Source organism: Meles meles, chromosome 7 (genome assembly GCF_922984935.1).
Source record: "Meles meles chromosome 7, mMelMel3.1 paternal haplotype, whole genome shotgun sequence".
NCBI lineage: Eukaryota > Metazoa > Chordata > Mammalia > Carnivora > Mustelidae > Meles > Meles meles.
The window spans coordinates 25082218-25105531 of record NC_060072.1 but is presented as its reverse complement, the minus strand read 5'-3'; the positions used below and the strand labels follow the sequence as shown (position 1 = coordinate 25105531).

The 23314-nt window shown below is 43.1% G+C and overlaps 1 protein-coding gene across 3 annotated transcripts in view; it reads right to left on the bottom strand.

Moving 5' to 3' along the window:
• Nucleotides 1–22038, bottom strand: part of NTN4 (netrin 4) — a 117076-nt gene extending 95038 nt beyond the window's left edge. For 2 of the 3 annotated variants that reach the window (XM_046013790.1, XM_046013791.1), the window contains exons 1-2: nucleotides 21910–22038; nucleotides 18618–19147 (exon numbers count right to left, since the gene is read on the bottom strand). In XM_046013790.1, the coding sequence (XP_045869746.1) occupies nucleotides 18618–19147; nucleotides 21910–21964 (585 nt within the window). In that variant the 5' untranslated portion in view covers nucleotides 21965–22038. Of the gene's footprint in view, nucleotides 1–18617; nucleotides 19148–21440; nucleotides 21526–21909 lie in introns of those variants that run through there. The other variant, XM_046013792.1, reaches the window with a different exon arrangement.
• Nucleotides 22039–23314: the final 1276 nt, after the last annotated feature.

Sequence of the window (23314 nt, the reverse complement as noted above, 5' to 3'; positions counted from 1 at the left end):
TAGGCAGAGAGTCAGGCAGAGACAGAGAGAGAGGGAAGCAGGCTCCCTGCCGAGCAGAGAGCCCGATGCGGGGCTCGATCCCAGGACCCTGAGATCATGACTTGAGCCGAAGGCAGAGGCTTTAACCCACTGAGCCACCCAGGCGCCCCTTCTGACTGTTTTCTAAGGAAAAACAGGTCAACAAATTGAATCTCATTTCACTTTTTGAGAATTTCTTTCTTATTCGTTAGAGAAGAAAAAGGCATTTCCAAGCTGATAGATTGCAAGCTTGCTAATATAAATTCTAATTGTGTCTCATCATCAGTGGCGTTTTTGTTTCTAAAATTCCAGGTCTCTGTTCCATTAAAATCACTTATTTATTAATTCAACCGTTACTTAACACTGTGTCAGGCATTGTGCTAGGTACTCTGGATACAGAACTGAATAAGAAAACCAAGAATGTATAGGATGTCAGTTGTTCCCTAATTCTCAAAAACTGAGCTCTGTCAGAAGTCATACTAGAAGATACCTCAAAATATTTTTAGAAATCAGAAGAGATCATAAGGCCATTTAACACAAATTTCTCAATGCAGGACATTTCCTCTAGAAGAACTGATAACCCATCCATTCTCTACTAGATCCCACACCATCATGGGGCAGCATGTTGCATTTTTTTAATGGTTCTAGTTATTTAAAAGTTCCTCTTTGTTAAGCTAGGATCTGTCCTCTGTAACTTCTAGTATTGGTCTTGGACCTATATAAAAATAAGTATATTTTGTCTTCAATAGGGAAGTCCTTCAAATATTTAAGGCCAGCCATCAACTTAACTTTCATTCTCCAGGTAAAATATTTGCAGTGTCTCATATCACATAGTTTCTAAACTATGGCTGAGTAGGAAATGACCTCAGTTTTATTTATATATGTAAGCTACTGATGACAATATTTTCCAGACATTTTCCTTCTGTAAGATGTCAAACAAACTCTTAATTTCTGAGCATTCCTTTTTCTAATTTTATTTTACTTAATCCAAATGCATTTCAAAGTTTTTTTCTGTAACCTAAGCACATTCAGATTTTTAAAAATTTATAAAACTTACAGTAGTTTGGGAAGAAATGGGATTGACAAGTGGAGACAGTGGTGTGAGAGGAAATAAATGAATTCTGTATGAGAATATCATCCATGTAAGCTCTTGGGCACCCATCTCCAATCATGGTAAAATGGGGAGGCAAGATTCAGGTCCAATGTCATTGTTTTGGGAGGTGGGAAAGGGGAAGAAAGAATCACTTTTAAATCTCAGTAGAATGCCATGATATCTGCATATTTCCATAGCATCTGTTGTTATATTATTTAATTCATGAAAATATAATATTTCTGGTTACACGCCATCTAAAGTGACAGGTAAGGTTGAGGTTACAAAGGGGCGTAGGGGAGGCTAAAGATTCAGTAGCTCCTAACAAAGGAGAATCCATTCTCCTCATCATCAGAGAGAGGAAGAGGGAGAAGCAATTGAAATGATGCAGGTGACTGGCTGGAAACTGAACAGGGGATTAAAATGGTCTTTGAGGACAACAGTACCAGGGGCCAGCTCCATAGATAATATATTCTCCCAATTACACTCACGTTACCCTCTAGACCATCTAGAAGTAGCTAAATGCTTTATCAAGTGGACTTTTTAAAAAGGAGAATTAAAAAGGAGGAGAAATAATTTATCACTGAACTCTTGACCATGATTTTCCATGTGCACCTGGGGCATATTTTATAAAGTTCTAGGAAAACAGGCGTGTGTGAGTTCTGCTTACAGCACTGCAAACTGATAATCTTTTAAACATAGCTCCTTAACTTGAGCAGGACCTCAAGAGAGAGTTTTTTCAAGCATATTATTTTAAGATCATTAACAACAAATCTGCCACACAAAATCACAGAGTATATGTTCTTAACAAAAGAATGAAGGCAATTCCAAATAGGGAATCCAGACAAGAGCCGGGAACATAACTGCTTGTTCACTCTGAGTTTGCTACCGAACAACCTCTTACCAGGATTACTTGGAAATTCCTCGTGAGTCTGAAATACCAACAAGGTGTAGGTGGATACATTTTTTTTCAGTTATGATAAGAAATTTTACTTTACACTCATACTTGTGTCTTACTGTAACATTGCCATCTAAAAATATCTTTAAAAACTTAGTTCCTTATCTTGTACTTGACATAATACAGTTTAAAAAGAATCTGTAGAGTCACAGTAGATATGTAGGACTAAATATGGAATGGAGAGACATGAAGTGCCCTTCGTACATCTGATTTGTTCATTTTTCTCTAAATCTAATTCCTTCCAGTCTCTTTTCTGCCTGTGAAGATGACTCAGCTACCGCTTTAACAACAAGTATATAATTCTTTTTTTTTAAATTTTTTTATTTTTTAAGTAACATATAATGTATTATTTCCCCCAGGGGTACAGGTCTGTGAATCATCAGGCTTACACACTTCACAGCACTCACCATAGCACATACCTTCCCCAATGTCCATAATGCAGCCACCCTATCACTACCCCCCACCCCCCCCAGCAACCCTCAGTTTGTTTTGTGAATCTCTTATGGTTTGTCTCCCTCCTGATCCCATCTTGTTTCATGTTTTTTCTTCCCTAACCCCACAACCCCCTGCCCTGCCTCTCAAATTCCTCATATCAGGGAGATCATATGATAATTGTCTTTCTCTGATTGACTTATTTTGCTCAGCATAATATCCTCTAGTTCTATCCACATCATTGCAAATGGCAAGATTTCTTTTTTGATGGCTGCATAGTATTCCATTGTGTGTGTATGTATGTATGTATGTATGTATATACACCACATCTTCTTTATCCATTCATCTGTTGATGGACATCTAGGCTCTTTCCATAGTTTGGCCATTGTGGACATTAATGCTATAAACATTCAGGTGCATGTGCCCCTTCAGATCACTACATTTGTATCTTTAGGGTAAACACCCAGTAGTGCAATTGCTGGGTCATAGGGTATCTCTATTTTCAGCTTTTTGAGGGACTTCCATGCTGTTTTCCAGAGTGGGTGCACCAGCTTGCATTCCCACCAACAGTGTAGGAGGATCCCCCTTTCTCCACATCCTCGCCAGCATCTGTCATTTCCTGACTTGTTAATTTTAGCCATTCTGACTGGTGTGAGGTGGTATACAAGTATATAATTCTTTATATTCGCTTTATTTACTATTAAATGACTAAGGCTGATATTCTCTTTCTGTCCAAAAGCATTAAACCAAAATTCAGACCTTTGGTGCTCTTGGAAACATTGACAGCTGGCCAGTGTTAATATGCGAACTGTGAGTTAGGGACTCACAAATGGTTTGTGCTCTAAATTTTTTTTTTTTGTAAGTCATAGCCTAGGCTTTAGAATGCATTTTGTCTATTTTTGCTTACTGCTCTATCCCCAGAGCTTGGTATAGTGCTAGACACATAGTAGGAACCCATATATTTGGCTGAATGACTAGATAAACTGGTCCCAAAGTTCACTTCGCTAATAATGTAATTGAATTACATGACTATGAATAATAAGTATTAATATAGTACTTAGCCATTTATAAAACACATTTATATATGGCCTGTCTTACTCTTTCTCACTTTGATTCAATTTACAAATGAAGAATCTGGAGCCCCTGACTGAGAGAGAGAGGCTACTGAGAGGTTCGAGTGTAAGATAAGGGAGCTTGAACTAAAGTGGTGACAGTGCCGGTGAGAGCTAACTTAGAGATGGAACCACCAGAGGCTGGTAAGGGACCAACGTGGGACTCCAACTCCTGTACATGTGCTGCCCCATTTCATCTGTTGATATCAGGAACTACACATAAAATGTCATCTCTAAGTACAAAATAGAGACTCAGGGAATTGGGACTCATTTCCTTTTCTCCTGCCTCCCTTTTCTTTAACAGTTAAGTGACTTCCTTTTGCTCAGTGGTTAATAAGAAGGACCACTCACTTTGCAAAAAAATGAGATCTCCCCCAAAAAGTTTACACCAAAACTGAGGGCTGCTGCCTCGCTAGCCAGACCAACGCTGTGACTAGCTAAGCAGTGCTCACCCGAGGACCTGTGCTATTAGAGTAGTTTGGAGATAAAGGATTTCCGTAGTCATTTACTACTCGATGGAATGATCTGTGTGTTCAGAGGTAGGTGGGACACTAGAGTCCTGAAACAGACCTTTGAATTTATACACGATCACTCAGCCTTTCCTGACACATTTCATGGGATGAGAAACGCAGGGGAACTCTGTCTCTTGGATACATCCAGTTTTTAAGAAAGTCTTTCTTTGGTCATATTCTTGCCTTCTGAAAGCATCAGAATCCATTTAATCCCTCTTCAAACATCTGAAGAATGCTAGCAATTCCTGAACATCCATAAATCCTCTCTCATAAGCAAAATATCCTAAGTTAATTGTTCATTATATAATGAGATTTCTAATTGCTCTCACCAGTTCTGCTTGGCTTTCTCTAAATAGGAATATCTTGACCTGAACATAATATTCTAGCTATGCTTTGATAGGAGAACACAGCAGAAGGACTAGTCTCTCCTTTGTTCGAAACATTATTCTATTCATGTAGCCTAAGGTAGCATTAGCTTTTATGGCAATCATGATATATTGTTGACTCACAGTGAGATTGCAGTCAACTGAAACCCTGAGGCCTTTTTCACACGAATGGCTAAGTCACACCTCTCTAGTGTTAGTACAGTTGATTTTTGAAAAGAGGAATTGACATTTATCACTATTAAGTTTAATCTCATAAATTTTGCCCAAGAATATTTCACACCGCTCCCTGAGTTGTTTTTTGTGAACAGTTCCAATTAGGCTATCCCTACCCAGAAGAGCTATCGATTGGTCTCTGTCATCTACCAGATTGAGTCCAAAATATAGACACACTAGACCATTTATAGTCTGACCCAATCCCTCAGGGCCAGCCTCGTGTTTCCCACATCCCTCACTCTTCCTCACTCTCCACCATACTGTAGGCTCCAACCATTCTGAAAGCTGACTTTCCTTATACAGGTGCACTTTTCCATGGAATTCCCTGCCCCACCTTTCAATTATTATTCATCCTTTAAAAGACAGTTCGGAAGTCTCAATTGGGGGTGCCTGGGTGGCTCAGTCTGTTAAGTCTCTGGACAAACCTGGGTAGCTACTTGGTTCACTTAGAAAAACTGAAACCGGGGCGCCTGGGTGGCTCAGTGGGTTAAAGCCTCTGCCTTCGGCTCAGGTCATGATCTCAGGGTCCTGGGATGAGTCCCACACTGGGCTCCCTGCTCAGCGGGGAGCCTGCTTCTCCCTCACCCTCATCCCTCCCTGCTGCTTGCATGCTTTCTCTCTCAAATAAGTAAATAAAATCTTTTTCTGAAAAGATTATTTACTTATTGAGAGACAGCAAAAGAGAGTACAAGTGGGTGGCAGGGCTGTTTGGGAGAGGGAGAATCAGGCTCCCTGCCAAACAAGAAGCCAATGAGGTGGGTAGATCCCAGGACCCCAAGATTATGACCTGAGCCAGTGGAAGACACCCAACCAACTGAGCCACCCAGGCACACCAAATAAATAAAATATTTAAAAAAGAAGCCTCAATTGGACAATAAACTCCTTGAGGCAGGAATATACTACTATGAATTTCAGGCAACTGGAAAGAGACACAGCTTCCAAATCTTACTTTTTTTTTTTTTTTGAGAATTTTTGTCTGTTTTGTCAAAGGAAATAATATTTAAACTTTTTTCTTCAAAGCTAGTTTCTCCTCCCAACTCTGGAAAGCAGGTTAATGAAAACAGCAATTCTTTGGGAGAGGAAGTAACAAGAGTTTCAGTTTTGGGTGTTTGTTTTTTTTGTTTTTTTTTTTAGTATTTATTTATTTGACAGAGAGAGATCACAGGCAGGCAGAGAGGCAGGCAGAGAGAGAGAGGAGGAAGCAGTCTCCCTGCTGAGCAGAGAGCCCGATGCAGGGCTCGATCTCAGGACCCTGGGATCATGACCTGAGCCGAAGGCAGAGGCTTTAACCCACTGAGCCACCCATGTGCCCCCGTTTCAGTTTTTCTAAGTGAACCAAGTAGCTACCCAGGTTTGTCCAAAGGCAGTGCCATGAGGTGACTGTTCCCTAGAATCATGAAACGAACACCCCTGCAGCCAGCTTAGCATTCTGAGAAGAAACCCAGCCGGAAACACTGCAGAAGCGTAATCAGGAGGCCCTCTGTGTGATCGTTCTCCATGATACGGATGAAAAATCAAACAAAATCCCCCAATTAACCTTCCATGCATCCTTCACTGGCTTTTGAGGGGTGGTGATAGATTTGTACCTTTCCATCTGTGCCAGACCTTCAGAAGTTAGGAATAGAGCCTGTGGTTTGGGATTGCAAAGACACAGAACCAATGACGTTGTCCTTGTTGAGAAACTGTGCTGATCAACTGCCTTGGATCTGTCGTCCTAAATGGTAACTTAGGGGACATGCAGCAAGTCTTCTCCCAGACTGTTCAGTGTATCTGCACACCAGAGACCCTGCATACAAGTACCTCAAGCCACAAAAAGCAGTAAGTGGTTATCATTGATAATATTAACAACGATAACGCCTCGGAGTTCATTTACTTAAAAAAATATCTATTTACCATGTCAGGCAGCATGTTAGATGCTAAGATAGTACATCTCAAAGCGTGGCCCGAACTGCTTGAAGGGGCTCACAGAACAAGCTTTTACATGCTACGACAGAGGTGAGCGTGCGCTATGGGTGCGCCCGTGTGACACACGCGTGTGGTGCACCTAACCCAGGATCTTCGGGAGAGGGGAAGTGTAAGCAGCCCTCGGGGATGAATAATCTAGCCATCAACCCATCCACCCCAAAAATACTTGACAACTCAGCTAAGTGAATGAGAGGTAGGACTTGGGGAAGGGAACAGAAGAGAAGAGCATCAGGACAAGGAAGCACGTGTGTCAGTAGGTACAGCTGGAGCCCGGCAGGTGAGGCAGTGATGAGATGAGGCCAGGGCATTCGGAAAGATCCCGGCACGCCACAGTAAGCAATGTGGACTATGTGATGGGGAAACTGGGAGTAAGCAGAGAAGTGACATTTTGGATTTTAAAGAAGCCCCTTGAGAGTGTGGCAGAGAGCAAGCATGACAGAACAACGAGAACATTCAGAAGAATACTGCAATAACGAGTATAGGTGACAAATCACGGTGGTTTGCGCCAGGACGGTTGTGTATGATGGAGAGAAGCAAGCATATTCAAAACAAGACCCCAGGAGGAGAACTGGATAGGACCTGGTAAATGACTGCCACGGGCTGAGGGAGAGAAAGGAATTGAGAATGAATCTCAACTTTCGCCTTGATGGGCTGTTCTGGGTTAGCCTGTGATGCCATTCTCACGAGTTTTTATTTTCTCAGTGAGGTAGGAGTCAAGTTCTTTAGCTGAAAACAAGAGGAAGTGGGGTGGTGGTGAGGAGGGGTCTGAGGGAGACAAGAGAAGCTCTTGAAGACTCACTACAGGAATGAAAGAGAGCTGAAGACAAAAGGATTTCCGGGGAAATTTGAGGGCCAGATTAGACTGGAAAACATAAATTCATAGCAGTGTCTCTCAGCACAATTGTGTCTTAAATTTTTCCCAGCAGAGTTCAGCTGTCTAGCTGGAGGAGCAAGAAGGTAAATGGTAGAATAAGAATGTGATGGGAACACAAGGGGAAAATGGAGTTGAGAGAAGCGACTGAAGATTCCAGAGAGAAAATCATGGGGGCAGGCTCAGTGTTATGTTCATTTTCACAAACAGGTTCATATTTTGACCAGAGAAGAGATAAAAGAAGTGGTCTGATGTGAAAGAGCTAGATGATTTGAGGAAAGGAATGAAAATTTCAAAGAAAAATGGCCATAAATAACACATTGGAGCTGATAGCGTACATGGGGAGGAAAGGAGTTGGGGAGAGGGAGCTGACAGTCACCTTGTGATTTTTTTGTTATTTTTTTTTTTTTGCAAACTGTACCTCCTCACTACACTCCACCCAAAGGAACCCCAGTGGGCTTACATTCTCCTGCACTTTGATAACCATCATGGAGGAAGCTACTGTTACACAGGGTGAGTGTTGTCCCCCTTTGGGTGTGTCAGTGTAGGAAGCAACAAAGATGAGGGTTCTTGGGGAGTGAGGTGCCTGGTTCTTCTAATAGATCATTTGTTTGAAATGTCCTCCATTGACCTTTGCTTTCATATGGAGATAGGGACAGAGGTCACATGAGAGAAATATAGCATCGATTACAAGAGAAATTGATGGAAAACCTCAAAGACCTCTGAAGGCTCAGATTGGCTAGAATAAAGGGAAACCATAGTCCTTAATGGAGATTAAACAGCATAAGAGAGTGACTACATTTTCTCCAATCTAATTTTAAATGTAGAAGCCCTTTTCAGTGGCAGCCAAAAGATACAGTGTTAGCACAAATGAACATGATGTCATGTAGAAAGCATGGGAATATTTTGCACAATTATTTTATTGTTTTAGGAACTGTAATTATAAGTGTAAAGTAACATCAGCAAACACAGCTGATGCCTGAACAGGCTTCTGTTCCTCTATCATTTGCAGGAAGGTTAGGAAGAGAAGAGAAACATGATGTAGAAAGAAGGTTGGTGTTTTGTTTTTTTTGTTCCTTAACAAGACAAACGATCCAGGAAAAGAGTGTATTTGCTCCTTAAGAGATACAGAAAGATCTCTATGCAAAATGCTTGGCACATTCTACCATAATCTCCAAATGTTGGTTTTCTGTTCTCCTCCTTGGCAAAATAATTAAACATTAATACAGTAAGAATTAATTAAAATATTAATAACACATTTTAGAAATTGTGACAGTGTACTTAAATGGGATTAATCATATAGTTCCTGTGCCTTAGGTCGCTGCCTGTCATTGCATTCTGCAAATCAAATTTCACAACACACTAAGCAGGAAAAAATATGTACAATGCTACATTTTAGTTTCCGATACTGTGATGGCCCAGGGGCACTCAAAAATAATTTTTTATAATCATTCTAAAAAATTGCTCCTGCAGCTGCAATTTTGAGTCAGGAGAGGGTAAAGAGTGGGATAGGTCAGGATGAAATGGAATACGAGGCCCTTAAAATCTGAAGGTCACTAAAATCAACTTTTCCCTTCAGTACTCGTCCCTTTCCGTTTTCTGTCCTCTTTCCAAATCCAGTCAGCACTTTCTCTTTTCCCTATGCGTTCTGGTCTTTTGGTGACTTAGAGTTGCAGCTCCTATGCCTTCCTTACACTTGTTGTTTTAGAATTTGTGCTGGCCAGGGCATCTGGGTGGCTCAGTGGGTTAAAGCCTCTGCCTTGGGCTCAGGTCATGATCCCAGGGTTCTGGGATCAAGCCCCACATTGGGCTCTCTGCTCAGTGGGGAGCCTACTTCCCCACCCCTCTCTCTGCCTGCCTCTCTGCCTACTTGTGATCTCTGCCTGTCAAATTAATAAATAAAATCTTTTTTTTTTTAAAGATTTTATTTATTTATTTGACAGAGATCACAAGTAGACAGAGAGGCAGGGAGAGAGAGAGAGAGGGAAGCAGGCTCCCCGCTGAGCAGAGAGCCCGATGTGGGACTTGATCCCAGGACCCTGAGATCATGACCTGAGCCGAAGGCAGCGGCTTAACCCACTGAGCCACCCAGGCGCCCCTAATAAATAAAATCTTAAAAAAAAAATCTGTCTAGAATTTGCACTGGCCATCCTGACTGTGGAAAGGCAATGTTATTCAATGCATGCTGTTTCTTAATTAAACAACCATTGGACCCCCAGACTGGCAGGACTAGTTTTATAAGCCTTGGGATTTACAAGAGTGCTTTTTTGCTTGTTTGCTTGTTTGTTTTATTTTTTAGTAATGGCAGCATTACTGGACGGAGTTTGATCCTCCCCAGACTCAGTTCTTGGACTTTCCTCTTTCCCATCCACTCCCTGATAATCTCATCCAGTTTCAGGGTTTTCAGTATCACCTCTACACGGATGACTCCCAAATTTATATATGTAATACCGACCGCTCCTCTGAACTCTAAACTCACAGTACGAGCTAGATCTAGCTGCCTTCTTGGTATCTCCACTGGTATGTCTCATAGGCAACTCATACTTAGCGTGTCCAGTAATGAGCTCCTAGCATTCCTCTCCAAATCTGCTTCCTTACAGTCTTTTCCACCTGAGTAAATGGCCATTCCATTCTTTCAGGTGATCAGACTAAAAGCATCCTTACGTCTCTCTTTCTCTAACACACACCATCCCACCTGTCAGCAGATGCTGTTGGATCTTTCCACAGAACTGATCTCAAACTCAACGACCTTTCACCGTTTCCATTGCTCTCCTTTGTCCATGCACTGTCAGATCTAGCCAGAATTATCACAGTAGCTTTGTAGCCAGTTTCCCAGCTTCCCTCTTTGTTTTTTTTCTTAATATATAAGCCAAAGTGATCCTCTGAAAAATAAATTGATCATTTCTTCCCTCTGCTTAAAACATCCAATGACTTCCAATCTCATCCAGGGTAAAATGATCTTATAATAACAACTTATAATACTTTATAGTCCAAATTGGGACTACTTGGGGATGAAAGGGGATTCTAGAAGTAATTAACAGGCTTTAACTAAGTGTAAAGTTGAGCTGTCCTGACACCTACTCTGAGGCACCACCCTCTAAATATCTCTCTGACATCTGACCTCACCTACTATGCTCTACCTCCATCCCTCGGTTTCATCACCAGCCTCACTGTCCTGGTGGCCTCAGGCATACTTCCTTGGGGCCTTTGCTCTTTCCTTATATGTCCACTGCTCACTTCTGCTTTCCTTCAAGTCCTTATTCAAAAGTGCCAGTGAGTTCTTTCCCTGGGAGTTCTTTCTAAACACTAAAAATCTCCTCCCCACTTTCTAGCCCCTTCCCCTGCTTTATTTTTTTTCCTTACACTTACCACTGTCTAACATTGAATATATTTTGTCTTGTTTAGCAACTTACATTTAGAATGTAAACTCAGGGGTAGGAATTTTTTTTATTTTTTGCTCTGTATCTCCAACCCCTAAAATAGTGGTTGGCATATAGGAGACGCTTTATAAATAATTATAGAAAGAATAAATGAATCATGACTATTTTGAAAAGCTTAGCACTTAGTAGATGTGTAATATCCAACATAATAAACATTCATATGATTCAATATGATTCAATTCAATAAATGTATTTTGGACAGTTATGCCTTGCAGAGACGTGTGCCCGGTACAGAGGCTGGGGGGCTGGGAGCCACAGGGCACACACAAGGGTAGATGGGACAGAGTTCCTCAAGAAGTGAACGCTATAGGAGTAGAAGAGGTAGGGGACACGATATGGTCATGTGTGAGTGACAGAGTACACAGGGGCGCAGAGGGGGGAGAGGGTTGTATTTACTGCATTTTCAGACACTTCTGATTACTGAGCAGAAGCAGTAACTTCTGTATTCTCTGTCATGATTCATTTTCCTCATCTTCCTGAATCCTCAATCCCTATCACGGCCATTCTGGTTTCTAGGGTTCTCCATGCCACGGCAGGAAGCACCTCGTCTATGCCCAGATATACCTGACCTCCAGGTGCCTGCTCCTCGTCTGCTCTTCAATGTCTGGCCTTAATTTTTTCAATGTGAATCATTCATTGCTAACTCAGCATTTTATAATCTGATTTCTCAGTTTCCAGAATATTTTAACAAAATATTGGCAAATTTAAACCATCTAATTGAACTAAGGCAAAGCAAACAGATGCTAACAGACTTTAAAAAAAAAAAAATAGCTAGAAAGGAGTTATTTTCGGAGGAAGAGTCTGTTATTTGAAATCAATAAATCGAAGTTTATTGATTTAATCTCTGGGTTGGTTCTAATTTTTATGTAGTTTCTTTAAGTAATTTTAATTAACAACTACATTGTGGATTTTTTTTTTAAACTAAAGGCTTTTTTTTTTTTTTTTTTTTTCTGAAGAACACTGTTACACATTTCTGGCCCCACCCCTACAGGAAAGGAGTATCCCAGGGTGTGGCTAATCGAAACACTCTAAACAAATATATACAACATTTTATTTTCAAGGAAGTTCAACAAAATTATACCTAGGAATATGCTTCAAAGCAAAACATTAATACACTGGATGAATAACTTGGTAAGAAAAATGACTTAAAGCAGCTACTAGCTAGTTTATTTTTTTAAAAAAATTTTTAGTTATAATAAAACCTACTCATGTAAATAATTTAAAGGCAAGCTAATAATCCCTGCTCTGGTGTGGGTTGGCTCATTTCTTATGAGTCTGACTAAGTTACTCTGACTCACTCAGTCTCAATTTCTTTTTCTGTAGAATGGGACTACTGGACCCAATTACCAGGGTTCTCGCGCTAATAAGGGGTATGGTGCACTCCACAGAATGCCTGCCACATGGGTATTCGCTGCCCCCATGACTCACAGCATTGCTACTGCAAAAATCGGCACAAGCAGGTTTCAGTGATTAAGAAAACACAAGTAGCTAACCAAAGAGGAGTGTTTAGAAAGTATTCCAACTCATGGATTACATTATCTTTTCAGCTAAAAGTCTAAATATTGCTTAGCATATTGTAAAGGTAAATACCTGCAAAAACCTGATTAAGTAATTAATCATTTTCTGCACACTTGTGCCAGTGACTTTACCACAAGGTACTGAAATGTAATCTTTTCTGTGCCAAAGAGACATCCTTCAAAGAGACAAATGATTACTCAGATTTTGAAAGGTATGTTATTTGCACAACATATCTGGGAATTAATCATACACTATCTCATATTATTTAATAAATCAGCTACCCCAAGGATCATGTTTAAGTTCTTACCCAGTAGATTGTAAGGACAGTGAAAGAAAGGAATGGATATCTTTTTTGTATCTTTCACAGCACCCGACTTGAGACAAAGGAATTTCAAACTATTATAGTGGAAATAGCACTGGGCTACAAGTTAGGAAACGGATTTCAGCTGAGTAATTTCAGACAAGTCATTTCACTCCCTTTAGGCTTCAGATTACTCATCAGTCATGTGTTTTTCCATCGATGACATGTAGGTTCCTTTTCAAATGCTCTCATTCTAAGAAACACTTGCAAGAGGGATTTTTCACAATGTTTGTCATTATAATACACAACTTCATTTTTCCATATCTACAGATTGAAAGACACGGGACCCTTAATTACAGATTTTGTTCACTCAGGATAACTTGCCAGGAACTCAGAATTCTTGACTATCCCATGAATCTTTTAATCTGTTTAGAAACAGCAAGTCCTCCTTGCTAGCACTCCCCATCCTCCACCTTGTTTTCCTTTCCTTTCTTTCTTTTTATTCTTATTTATTTCTTTTAATTTAATTTAATTTGGTCCTTATCACACTCGGACATACTGTATATTTTACTTAAGTATTGGTTTTCTGTTCTCCCTCCAACCCCCTCCCCCAGTACCTAAGCTTCACGGGAACGGGGACTTTTTTTGTTTTGATTCACCACCATATCCCCAGCACCTGGAATGGCATCAGACACCTAACAGCCCAAAAATTATTTGATGAACAAATGAATGAATAAACGTAATTTAAGGTCCTTCATTAACTGCCTTTCCCGCACCACAGCTTATCTCATATTTTTACCAGTTCAATTTCTCCATGTTAACCAGGATTTCTGAATCTTATCCCCCTCCCCGAGGCTTATATTCATTTTCCTCCTCTGTGTCATCTAAGGATATGCTCTTCCTTGTCATCTCTCTCATCTGTTCATGCTCATTTATTCAGCTACAGATTTACTGGATGCCTACTGTGATCCCAGCAATGTGCTTACATGCTGGGAATACAGAGGCAAATAAGGCCGGCATAGCCCTTCCCTGGTGCTTCATTTGAGACCAGTCTTCTTCTATTCTTGGCTTCTCTGTGCCACTGCCTCCCTTTGAATGTTTTATATTCATAGTGTCCTGGAGGAAAAAAAAAGTCTGTGTGGTTTGGTTGGTTGCTATCCAATTTTGAATAGGGCTTTTGTAGCAGTAAGTTATAGAGCAAGGGGCAGCAATGCTCACTTCTGAGATGATGACTGCATCACCCTAGAGGTGCTGTGGGGTCCCTGGAACATTGCTGTCTCCTGAACAGTGACGACTGAAACTCCCTTTGAATGAAGCCTCACTGTGCAGAGCCTAAAATGATTTGCTGCAGCTCCTCACTTCCCTCTCTTTTCTGTACCCCGAGGGGGTCTGACAATGCTTCTCTGAATCCCCCCAAAAGCCGACCTAACGTCTCATCTTTAACTTCAAAGTTATTATTATCCACTGCTCCAGCTAAGTAGAAGATGCAGCCCCCAACAGGCATAGAGCTTTGATGTCAAACCATGACAAGCACCAGGCCTCTCTGTGCCTTTTTAAAAAATTATTGAGGTATATGTGAAAATTGAGAAGTATGTATGTTTAAGGAGTATGATTTGACGATTTGATGTACACATGTGTTGTGAAATAATCAGCATGTTCAAGTTATTTAACATACCCATCACCTCAGTTACCACTTTTTTGATATATGTATGGTGAGAATCTTGATATGCCCTCTTAGTAAATTACAAACCCACAAGGAAGTATTGGTAAGTATAGTCACATTGCTGTACACGAGAATTTATTCATTATAAATTCACTAACATTTACTCATCATCTCCAGAATGTATTCGCCTTGCATAACTGAAACTTTGTCCGCCTTGAACAACATCTCTCCCATCTGTCCTTTTCCTGGGATTGGGGAGCATTAATACCTCCATCCCAACATTTTCCAACTTGTGATCTGGGCATCTCTGGGGTTCTGAAAGCTAGTAATTGGAGTTCTGCAAGGAGAGGGTTCCATTGGGTAAATAAGTTTGGGAATGTCACATCCTCTATTTCCCACTTGGGAACACAGGTCACATAATGAGACCATTTATGTATTTATAGCTGTTAATTTTGCTAAACCCATTCATGGTTTCCCAACCTAGTTTGGTCATGGAACCTTTTATTCCCAGAACACCACTGATACTTAGAGGACACTCCTGCTCAGGAGAAAGCTGCTTGGCACCACCTTTCTCACCTTCATGTCACATCCAAATGAGTAACCAATGGTTGTGACAGAGTGAGCAAGAAGGGAGATATGCAGACATCTCTCTGCAGGCAGTTCTTTGGGGGTCAATAATGACAAGAGAACATAGTTTTGTGGAACAAACACTAGACTTACAGTTAGAAGACCCATGATTTAGTCCTACTTCTGCCATATAACTAACTAATGCAATGTTGTTGGATAAATCGCTTCACCTCTGAGCCTTGGTTTCCTATCCTGCAAAGGAGACACATTGTAGGAGAACCATTCATTGTTAATGCCGACCAGTTTTAGGAAGTTGTTGTATAGAAGATTTAACCTTGATTTAACTTGATTTAAAAAGTATTCTTCTGGGAGGCTATTGAGGACTGTATTGTTTAAAAAAAAGATTTTATATATTTATTTGAGAGACAGAGCGTGTGCATAAGTGGGGAGGAGAGGGAGAAGCAGGCTCCCGACGAGCAGGGAGCCCGATGCAGGACCCTGGGATCATGACCTGAGTTGAAGGCAGACACTTAACTGATTGAGCCACCCAGGCACCCCACTGGGGCCCATATTTTTGAAAGTCCTCTTTCAGAGGTCTGGTGTCTTCAACTCTGAAGATGGAGGTATATGATTTCTTAGACATGAAGCTGCAGGTCTCTCTAAGGTCCTAAAAGCCCAAAGAAGTATTTTGGAATGAATAATGGAAACAAATTAAGTCTGGGATATATTTATGTTAGCCTGAGTAGTAGGATAATACCTAGAGAAGTCCTAAGAAGCCTTATATTGAATGGAGAAAGATAGAGGTCTGTAATAGTATAAGTAAGCAACAAATGAAATTTGAGATGACTTATTTGACCTTAGGGTAACTGGCTTATTTTTCTTATCAGTTTCCAAAGATGGAAACTGGGGATAGAGAGTTGTACTGCAAAATTAATCTGTGGTTCAGCACTAACTTATATTTCTCAGCAACACAGGAGACATAGGTAGTAAACACCTCCAGGGAGGTGTCCTCTGAACCTTATGTTTGAGGAAGACTCTTTTCTACTTTCCAACTCAGGAGGGAAAGTTTTACTCCCAAACCTGTGCTCTGAAGGGAAGAAATTCTATGATGGTTTATTGTATGCTTGCAAAAATACTCGAGAGGGAACCAGATGGCTCTTGATTTTTTTTCTTGCCATTGAATTTTAAGTCTACTGAAACAAACTGGATATAAAAGGTAACTAAACCTGGATATAAAAAGCAAAATATCTAACACAAATTTTAGTCTCTCTGTGCTTGAAATTTGATATAATAAGCACTGATGACAATAAGTAGTTGGGCTTTAAAGAAGATAAGATTTTGCTTCCACTCTGAGTTAAATAAATGTTACTTTAGTTATCTCTAAGTAATTGCTGGGCCATTGTAATACATTCAATGTGATATTTGCTAAGCAAGCATGCCTGCCATCTGGTTACTGAAAGACTGTGTTTTTGCTACTTCATAGATACACATGGCCCAGTAGCACTGAGATGTAGGGAACCGATATGAGCCTGTGGATCAATTCCAAAGCAATTTGAGAGTTCAAGCCATTCCCTTGTTTGCAACACAAAGTGTTCTCCACATAAGAAAACAATGAGTCTAACTTATCCGTCTCTTTCCTGTCCTGGTATCTTTAAAAATGTCCATCGTGACAGGGTGCACATGGGTTTACAATATGAAGCCAACTTTATTATTTATTTGTTTGAGAAAGAGAGAGAGAGAGAGCATGAGCAAGAGGGGCAGAGGGGGAGAGAAGAGAATCTCAGGCACACCCCACGCAGGGCTCCATCTCATGATCCTCAGCTCACAACCCGAGCCGAAACCAAGTCGGATGTTTAACTGACTGAGCCACCCAGGTGCCAACTTTAGAGACCAAGAAGAAGAAGTAGGAAAAGTCATCTGTTGGCTGTTTGTGCCACTCCCACTTGGTTCCCTTGCCAGCGGCACCGTGCCTGGTCCACAGACAGCACACAGAAGAAGGAGCTGGATAACATGGCTAAAGTCTGTATGTGACTTTGGTAGGAGGGGGAAGAAGTTCCCAAGCAGCTTCTTCATTAGGCTGCTCACAAGCACCCCTGTCCCCAAACTAAAGGCAGAATTAGTCGCACTGACTACAGTGCCTAATACATAGCAGGGGCTCCTAAGTGTTTACTAAATACAATCATCTGGGAAGCTGGAGAACAGTAATACAAAGGATGGCTAGGACGACTAGAAGAGAGCTTATCTTAGTCTTTGTAGCTATTGTACTATAGACATTGGACATATGCCTCACACATAGTCCAGGCTCTCTCAGCCTTGCTACTATTAACACAGGAGGCTAACAATTCTTTGTTGGGAGTGGGAGTGGTACGACCATCTTGTAGAAGCTTTAGCACTCCCTGGTCTCCACCCACGAGATGCCTGCAGCATCCCTCTCCCAGCAAAAATGTCTTCAGCCATTGCTAAATGTCCCCTGGAAGGGTCCAGGGGGTGGCAAAATCACCCCTACTTGAGAACCACTTATTTACTCTGTGTATTCATGACACGTACCAGAATTAGAAAGATTATATTCTCTCTTCTCTTTTTTTCAGAATCAACATTTTTTAAACATGATTTTATTTATTTTATTTTTTAAGTAAGCTTTACATCCAACATGGGGCTCGAACACATGACTTCTGAATGAGTTCTGCCGACTAAGTCAGCCAGGCGCCTGTCTGAATCCATATTTCTTGATCTACATGATGGTATTTTACATTCTTAATCTGATTGCACTTAACTTAGTTTTCTCTAAATATTTTCATAATGCTATACAGGGGTTAGGGGGATTTTCTAGGTATATCCATATAAGTTAAAAAGACCTGTTTTCCCATTAGGGAAGGGGAAATATGAAACAAGAAGAAAACATTCCATACAGGAATTGGACTAGTAGCTAAGGAGGCTGTTTTGCAAAATGAGGTTGAGATGGTTTTGGGCCCAGGGTAGATAAAAGTCCCTAAACTGCAACTGTGAGTCCAAAAAGAACTTTTGTATCTTAAAAGACACTACCCTCATTTGTTTGCTATGCATTCTTGTAATCTTAACAATAAAACTCCACTGTTATACAAAAGTATCCTTCTGACAAACAGATTTTTTTTCTCCCTTGGCTTTAGTTTTATTTACTTCCTATTTATGTTAACAGTTTCAGGAAGATACCAGCATGCATGGACTCCAGGAACTGGCTGTCTCAGTAACTCCTGTTCCTTCAGAATTACAGTAAGTAGTCTCACTAACTGAAGAAATCATTAGCCCTTTAAACCTCAAAGATAGAGTGATGATGCCATATATCTACTCTTCCTAAAATTAAGAAAATTAGAACCTTAGAATTCCCTGCCAAACCCAGCCAGTGGACAACCTGCTTGAAAATGACTACACATCCATATCTAAGGGTGAGAAATAATTTACGACAAATAAAGCTCATGAAAAATTCTAATTTCATTCATGTTGCTACAAGTACACCTTCATGCTTTAAAAAAAATGTGGGCTGGTAACATTTTTCTACCTTACTTACAGCGTAGAGTTAAACGTGTGCTCTTACCTCTCCTCCAGTGCATGGAAAAGGATTGGAGTATCTCGAAGTGCAAATAGCTCCCTTCTTGACGACATCATCTTCCAGCCCAAATGTAGCTGAGCAGTTCGTGGCAAAGTACTTGTAAGGCTTCCATGTCTTCCCAAAGTCCTGGGACCGGTCCAGCACCATGGCTGCTGGCCTGGGGGACTTGAACACCATAATTAGATGAGTGAAGTAGAATTCAGCTTCCAGGTCTAACTGGATCTTTTCCCTGTGCACATCCTCAGCAGACTGCCACCACGTGCGGGGAAACCTGAACGATGAGTCTGCCATGGCGGCTGGCAGGTGAGCCAGGTGAGGCTGGGCAGCATTGCATTTGTCGCATTTGGGCTGCCGACAAGTCAGATCAGCGTTCTCACTGTAGGAGCAGTACAGTTCAGTGGCATTCTGGCCACAGGTGGTGTCGGCCCGGAGTTTTCTCCCTAGTGCCAAGTTTCCCATCCGAGGGTTGCAGGCTTTTTCACAGCGGGAACTCACTCCGGCTACTCCACTCAGTCCTAGGAAAGGGAAAGCATATGTTATTCAAGACAAACCCATCTGGAAAGCTCTTCTGTCTTCAATGGTCAAGTTATCCCCAAAGAGCTTAAGACTTCCACTAAAGAGGAAATTCTATCAAATTGGAGCACAGAATACTGTCCTGCGTTTCCAGTGCGTTTATCTATACGTGTGCGAGCCTGCACGTGTGTGTGTGCATTTCATGGTCAGATATACGATTCACATAAAGGGGGGGAAATCACACAGATAAAGGGTGAGAGGAAGGAAAAGGGAAACACTGGGGGAAAGATATTGACCTTTTTAAGTACTTTGCTTTCTAGACATTCCCTATATTTGAAATACGTGTTTGTTTTGAAGTATGACTTAAATAATCCCTAAAAACAATAATGTTTTTAAGATCACCAAATTTAGTCTTTCAGATATAATTTGAGTCCTTAGCATTATCTAATATGCTTATTAGGATGCATTAAGGAGGAAATGTTTTATCAAAAATGTGACAGGACAAATTCCCTAGGAAAAACAAGATGAGATATTTATCAATATACAGTGGGATCTCAGGGAGGCAAAATGAGAGACCACTGGTGCTCAGATACATAATATCTATTTTTGATATTGAGTAAATATAACTAAGAAAAAAATCTCTAAACTGCCAAATGGCAGAAAAGCTTATTTGACATGCTCTCTGCCTCTCGAGGGCTTCTACCTATGACAGATTATATAGTAGTTGCCTGTTTGCTTAACAGGAGAATGTTTACAGTCTGGCAGCCACCAACAGCACCTTTAAACATTATCTGTGAACTAAAACACCTTCTTAAAGAAACATGTGCTTCCACCCAAACAAAGGTCCAACAGACTTTAATGTTTCAAAATGACTTAAAATGATAAACATTATCCTCTTATTAACATCTTGACTATGTATTTTAATCCTTTAATTTGGGTTTGTCATTTTAATTATGAATACCTTAAGCAAAATCATCTATTTTAGAAGTTAAAACAGAGAAGGAAAGAAGGAAAAGGAAGTCAAACCCCAAATTCTGGCTAATTGAACGTTTCTGCTTCTTAAGAGAGCACCTCTGAACTGTTATCACTGGGCTGTTGGAGAAGGCAAATGACAGCTTAGACTAAAACAGAGACATTTCACACACTGACTGACAATCACCAGCCCCACATAGCCTCTGCAACCAAAAGAAAGGGCTTCTTTAGGCATGGTTTTTTAAATGTCAAATTCAAACTGCATTATGCCCAGACTCTGTTTGCCACTGTTCTGATTAGCGGCAGCAACAGTTGCTTGTGGCCAGGATCACCCAAACACACAGTGTGCTATGACTCACCTGCAAAGCATTTCAGGGAAAATCATATACTGCCCGTACAAGTATTTTTGACTTGAAACACTTGCCTTGTGATATTTATTTACAACCTCTTGATTGCTTGCATGTTTTTGCCATAACATGGTTTGAAAAGGGAAAGATTTAATAAAATTAACTTTGTGGTTGGGGGAGCATGCATAATGCAGGCAGGGGTGCATCCCTAAGAAGAATTAAAGTAAAATCTTAGACTCTAATGGCTCCTTGGGGGAAAGTGCTGGATCATTTTAAATGCCTTCAAAGTAGTAAGTACAGAAAGGACTGGAGCCAGATAAATAATTGGTGGGCAAAATACTTGGAGCTCCGCAAAGAAGTGACTATCCAAGTATAGCAAGGATGCTCCTGAATCTGGCTGATTGGGGTGAAGATTCTAAAACTTTGCTTTACTGTTTGCCAGCGTCTCTGGGGGGCAGAGTGGAAGAAGGGAAGGTACAGGGCGCCAATGTTCTCTGTCCACCAGTCCGTCCCTCCAGCCCACACTGCCCTTTCTAGAGCAAAGGAGAAACGTTTGAGAGATTGGATGCGTGAAGAGTCAGTCCCTCACTTTCTTTCCCCCTCACACAGTGAGCTGCCCTTACCCCTGACTAAAAACCAGGTGACCCTCAAGGGGGAGGGAGAGGAACAGAAGGGTCTCCCGAATTTAGAAACGGCGCGCTGGGAACGGGTAGCCAAGGACCGCCTAGGAAAGCCGGGGTGGGAGCAGGAGGGAGAGAGCCTCTGACGACCTTTGCCGGCCGTCCAGTTACCGAGACAGAGAGCAGACCCGCCCCCGACCTCCCACGGAGCCTCAGCCAGGGTACCAATTCCCTAGGGGCGGCCAGCCAGCTCGTGCAACCCAGGGGATCACCACCTATCGTCCCAGCCCGGGGTCTCACTGCGTTCCAGCTACTGCCGTGGAGAAAGGGCACACACCCCACCCAGGTGTCCCTACCTGGTTCCCTAGTGCCCGGCATTAGGTAGGGGACTGCGGCGATCGCTCTCCACGAGAGAGCAGCCGCGGCCCACGCGCGCCCAGGGTCGCTGGGCCATCCCTCCCCATCATTCCTCAGGCCATGAAGTGCCGGGGGATGGCGAGCTTGGTCCTTTGTTCCCTCACAAAGTAGAAAAGCAGTTTTTCACAAGCTCAAACCGAGAAAGAAACCAAGGTCGTGGTATCTCCGGCAGGGCGCACCCAGGATATCGGGTTATCTAAGGGCATGTGTATCGCTGTTGCAAAAAAATCAATAGTATTTTAAACTGCAGAGACCCGGGGGAAAGAGGCGGAACATGGCCACTCATTTCATCCTCCGGAGCTGAGCTTAGCGCTCCCAGCCCGCACTGCCCTGCATCCCCGAGTCCCGAGGTCGGGAGCAGAAAGAGCGAGGGAAAGGGGGTGGGGGCCCAGCAGCGTCATCACCCACCTGCGGCCACCGCGGAGCAGCCCCAGAGCAGCAGCAGCCGCGCGCAGCTCCCCATGGCCGGGAGGAGCCGGGAGAACCCGGGCCGGGCGGGTGCGGGAGGGAGCTGAGCCCTCTCGGTTGTGGGATGAAGCGCCAACAGTCCTCGGGAAGAACTGGGGCTCTTTATTTCTTCCCCCTCCTGGGGCGCCACGCTCCGTCAGTGGGCGCCGGCTGCTGGGAGCCGCGGGCCGGGGCCGCGCCGGGCGGTGGGGTGACCCTCGCGCACCGGCCTGGAGGGGCCCGGGCACCTCAGGGGCGACGGGAGCCCCCGGACCATAGCCGGCCTGGCCGCGCAGCCCCTGCGGAGCGGTCCCGCGGTCTTCTCCGCCGCTAGCCCGGGGCTCAGCGCCCGCAGCAGCCGCTGAACTTTGCGAGACCTTTCACTTCCCGGCCGCCGCTGCCGCCGCTGCCTCCCGGGCGTCCTCCTCCGCTTTTACCACCTCCTCTCGCTGCCGCGTCTCGGTCCCGTCCTTCTCCATGGGCAGTTCCATGGGATGCATTTTTATTGCACCGACACCGCGGCGCTCCGGTGCCAGCCCTCCTCCCCTTGCACCTCCACCCCTTCCTCCTGCCCGCCCCCAGCGCTCGCTTGACAGCCGGGGCGGTGCAGCCTGCGCTGCCGGGTCGCCGCCGCCGCCGCGCCCCGGGAGGGGTCTCCCGGCCCCTCGGGCCGCCCTCGAAGCCTCGCTATCACCAGCTCGTTCCGCCCGCCTTAGCCCCCGCGGGTACGGGTCACCTCGGCCCCCAGCTTCCCTCGTGCTCCCCCCGGCGCTTGCCCTGCATCTCCCTGCGTGACCCCCCTGGTGCCCTCCAGCACCCACAGGCCTCTTCTGGGAAGCAGTCTCCCACCTTCTCCCGGAACATTCCAGAGAGCAGTTGACTCCCTCTTGATCAGGTCAGGACATGCCAAGGGGCTTAAAAAACCGCGAAACAGGCTAGCGCCTCCTTCCCACATCCCCCAGCAAAACAAACCCTCCCCTCCACTCCCCATCTCCGCCACCTCTTCTCCCCGAGCCTCGCGGTCCAGGAAAGGAACCCCCCAACACGGCTCTGGGTCGTGGGCTTTGGAAAGCGCACTAACTGCTAAGTGGCCTTCGCTGCTTCTCGGCTGCCTTGGCGGGGGGGTGGGTGGGGGCATTTGGGCTAAACAATCAATGCTTACTTTGCCAGAGGTGTATCCATTTTGATGTAAAAAGCATTCTCTAATTTAGACCCAAGGTGCTAAAAGAAAAGGGTCACAGGACTGGCTAATGGGTAGCGTAAAACATCCTTGTCTAGAGGCAGGGGCATGACAAAGAGAAATTCGTCTTTCCAAGCACTCTCACTCCACATAAAATGCGTAGTGCTGTGAAACAATAATGTTGTG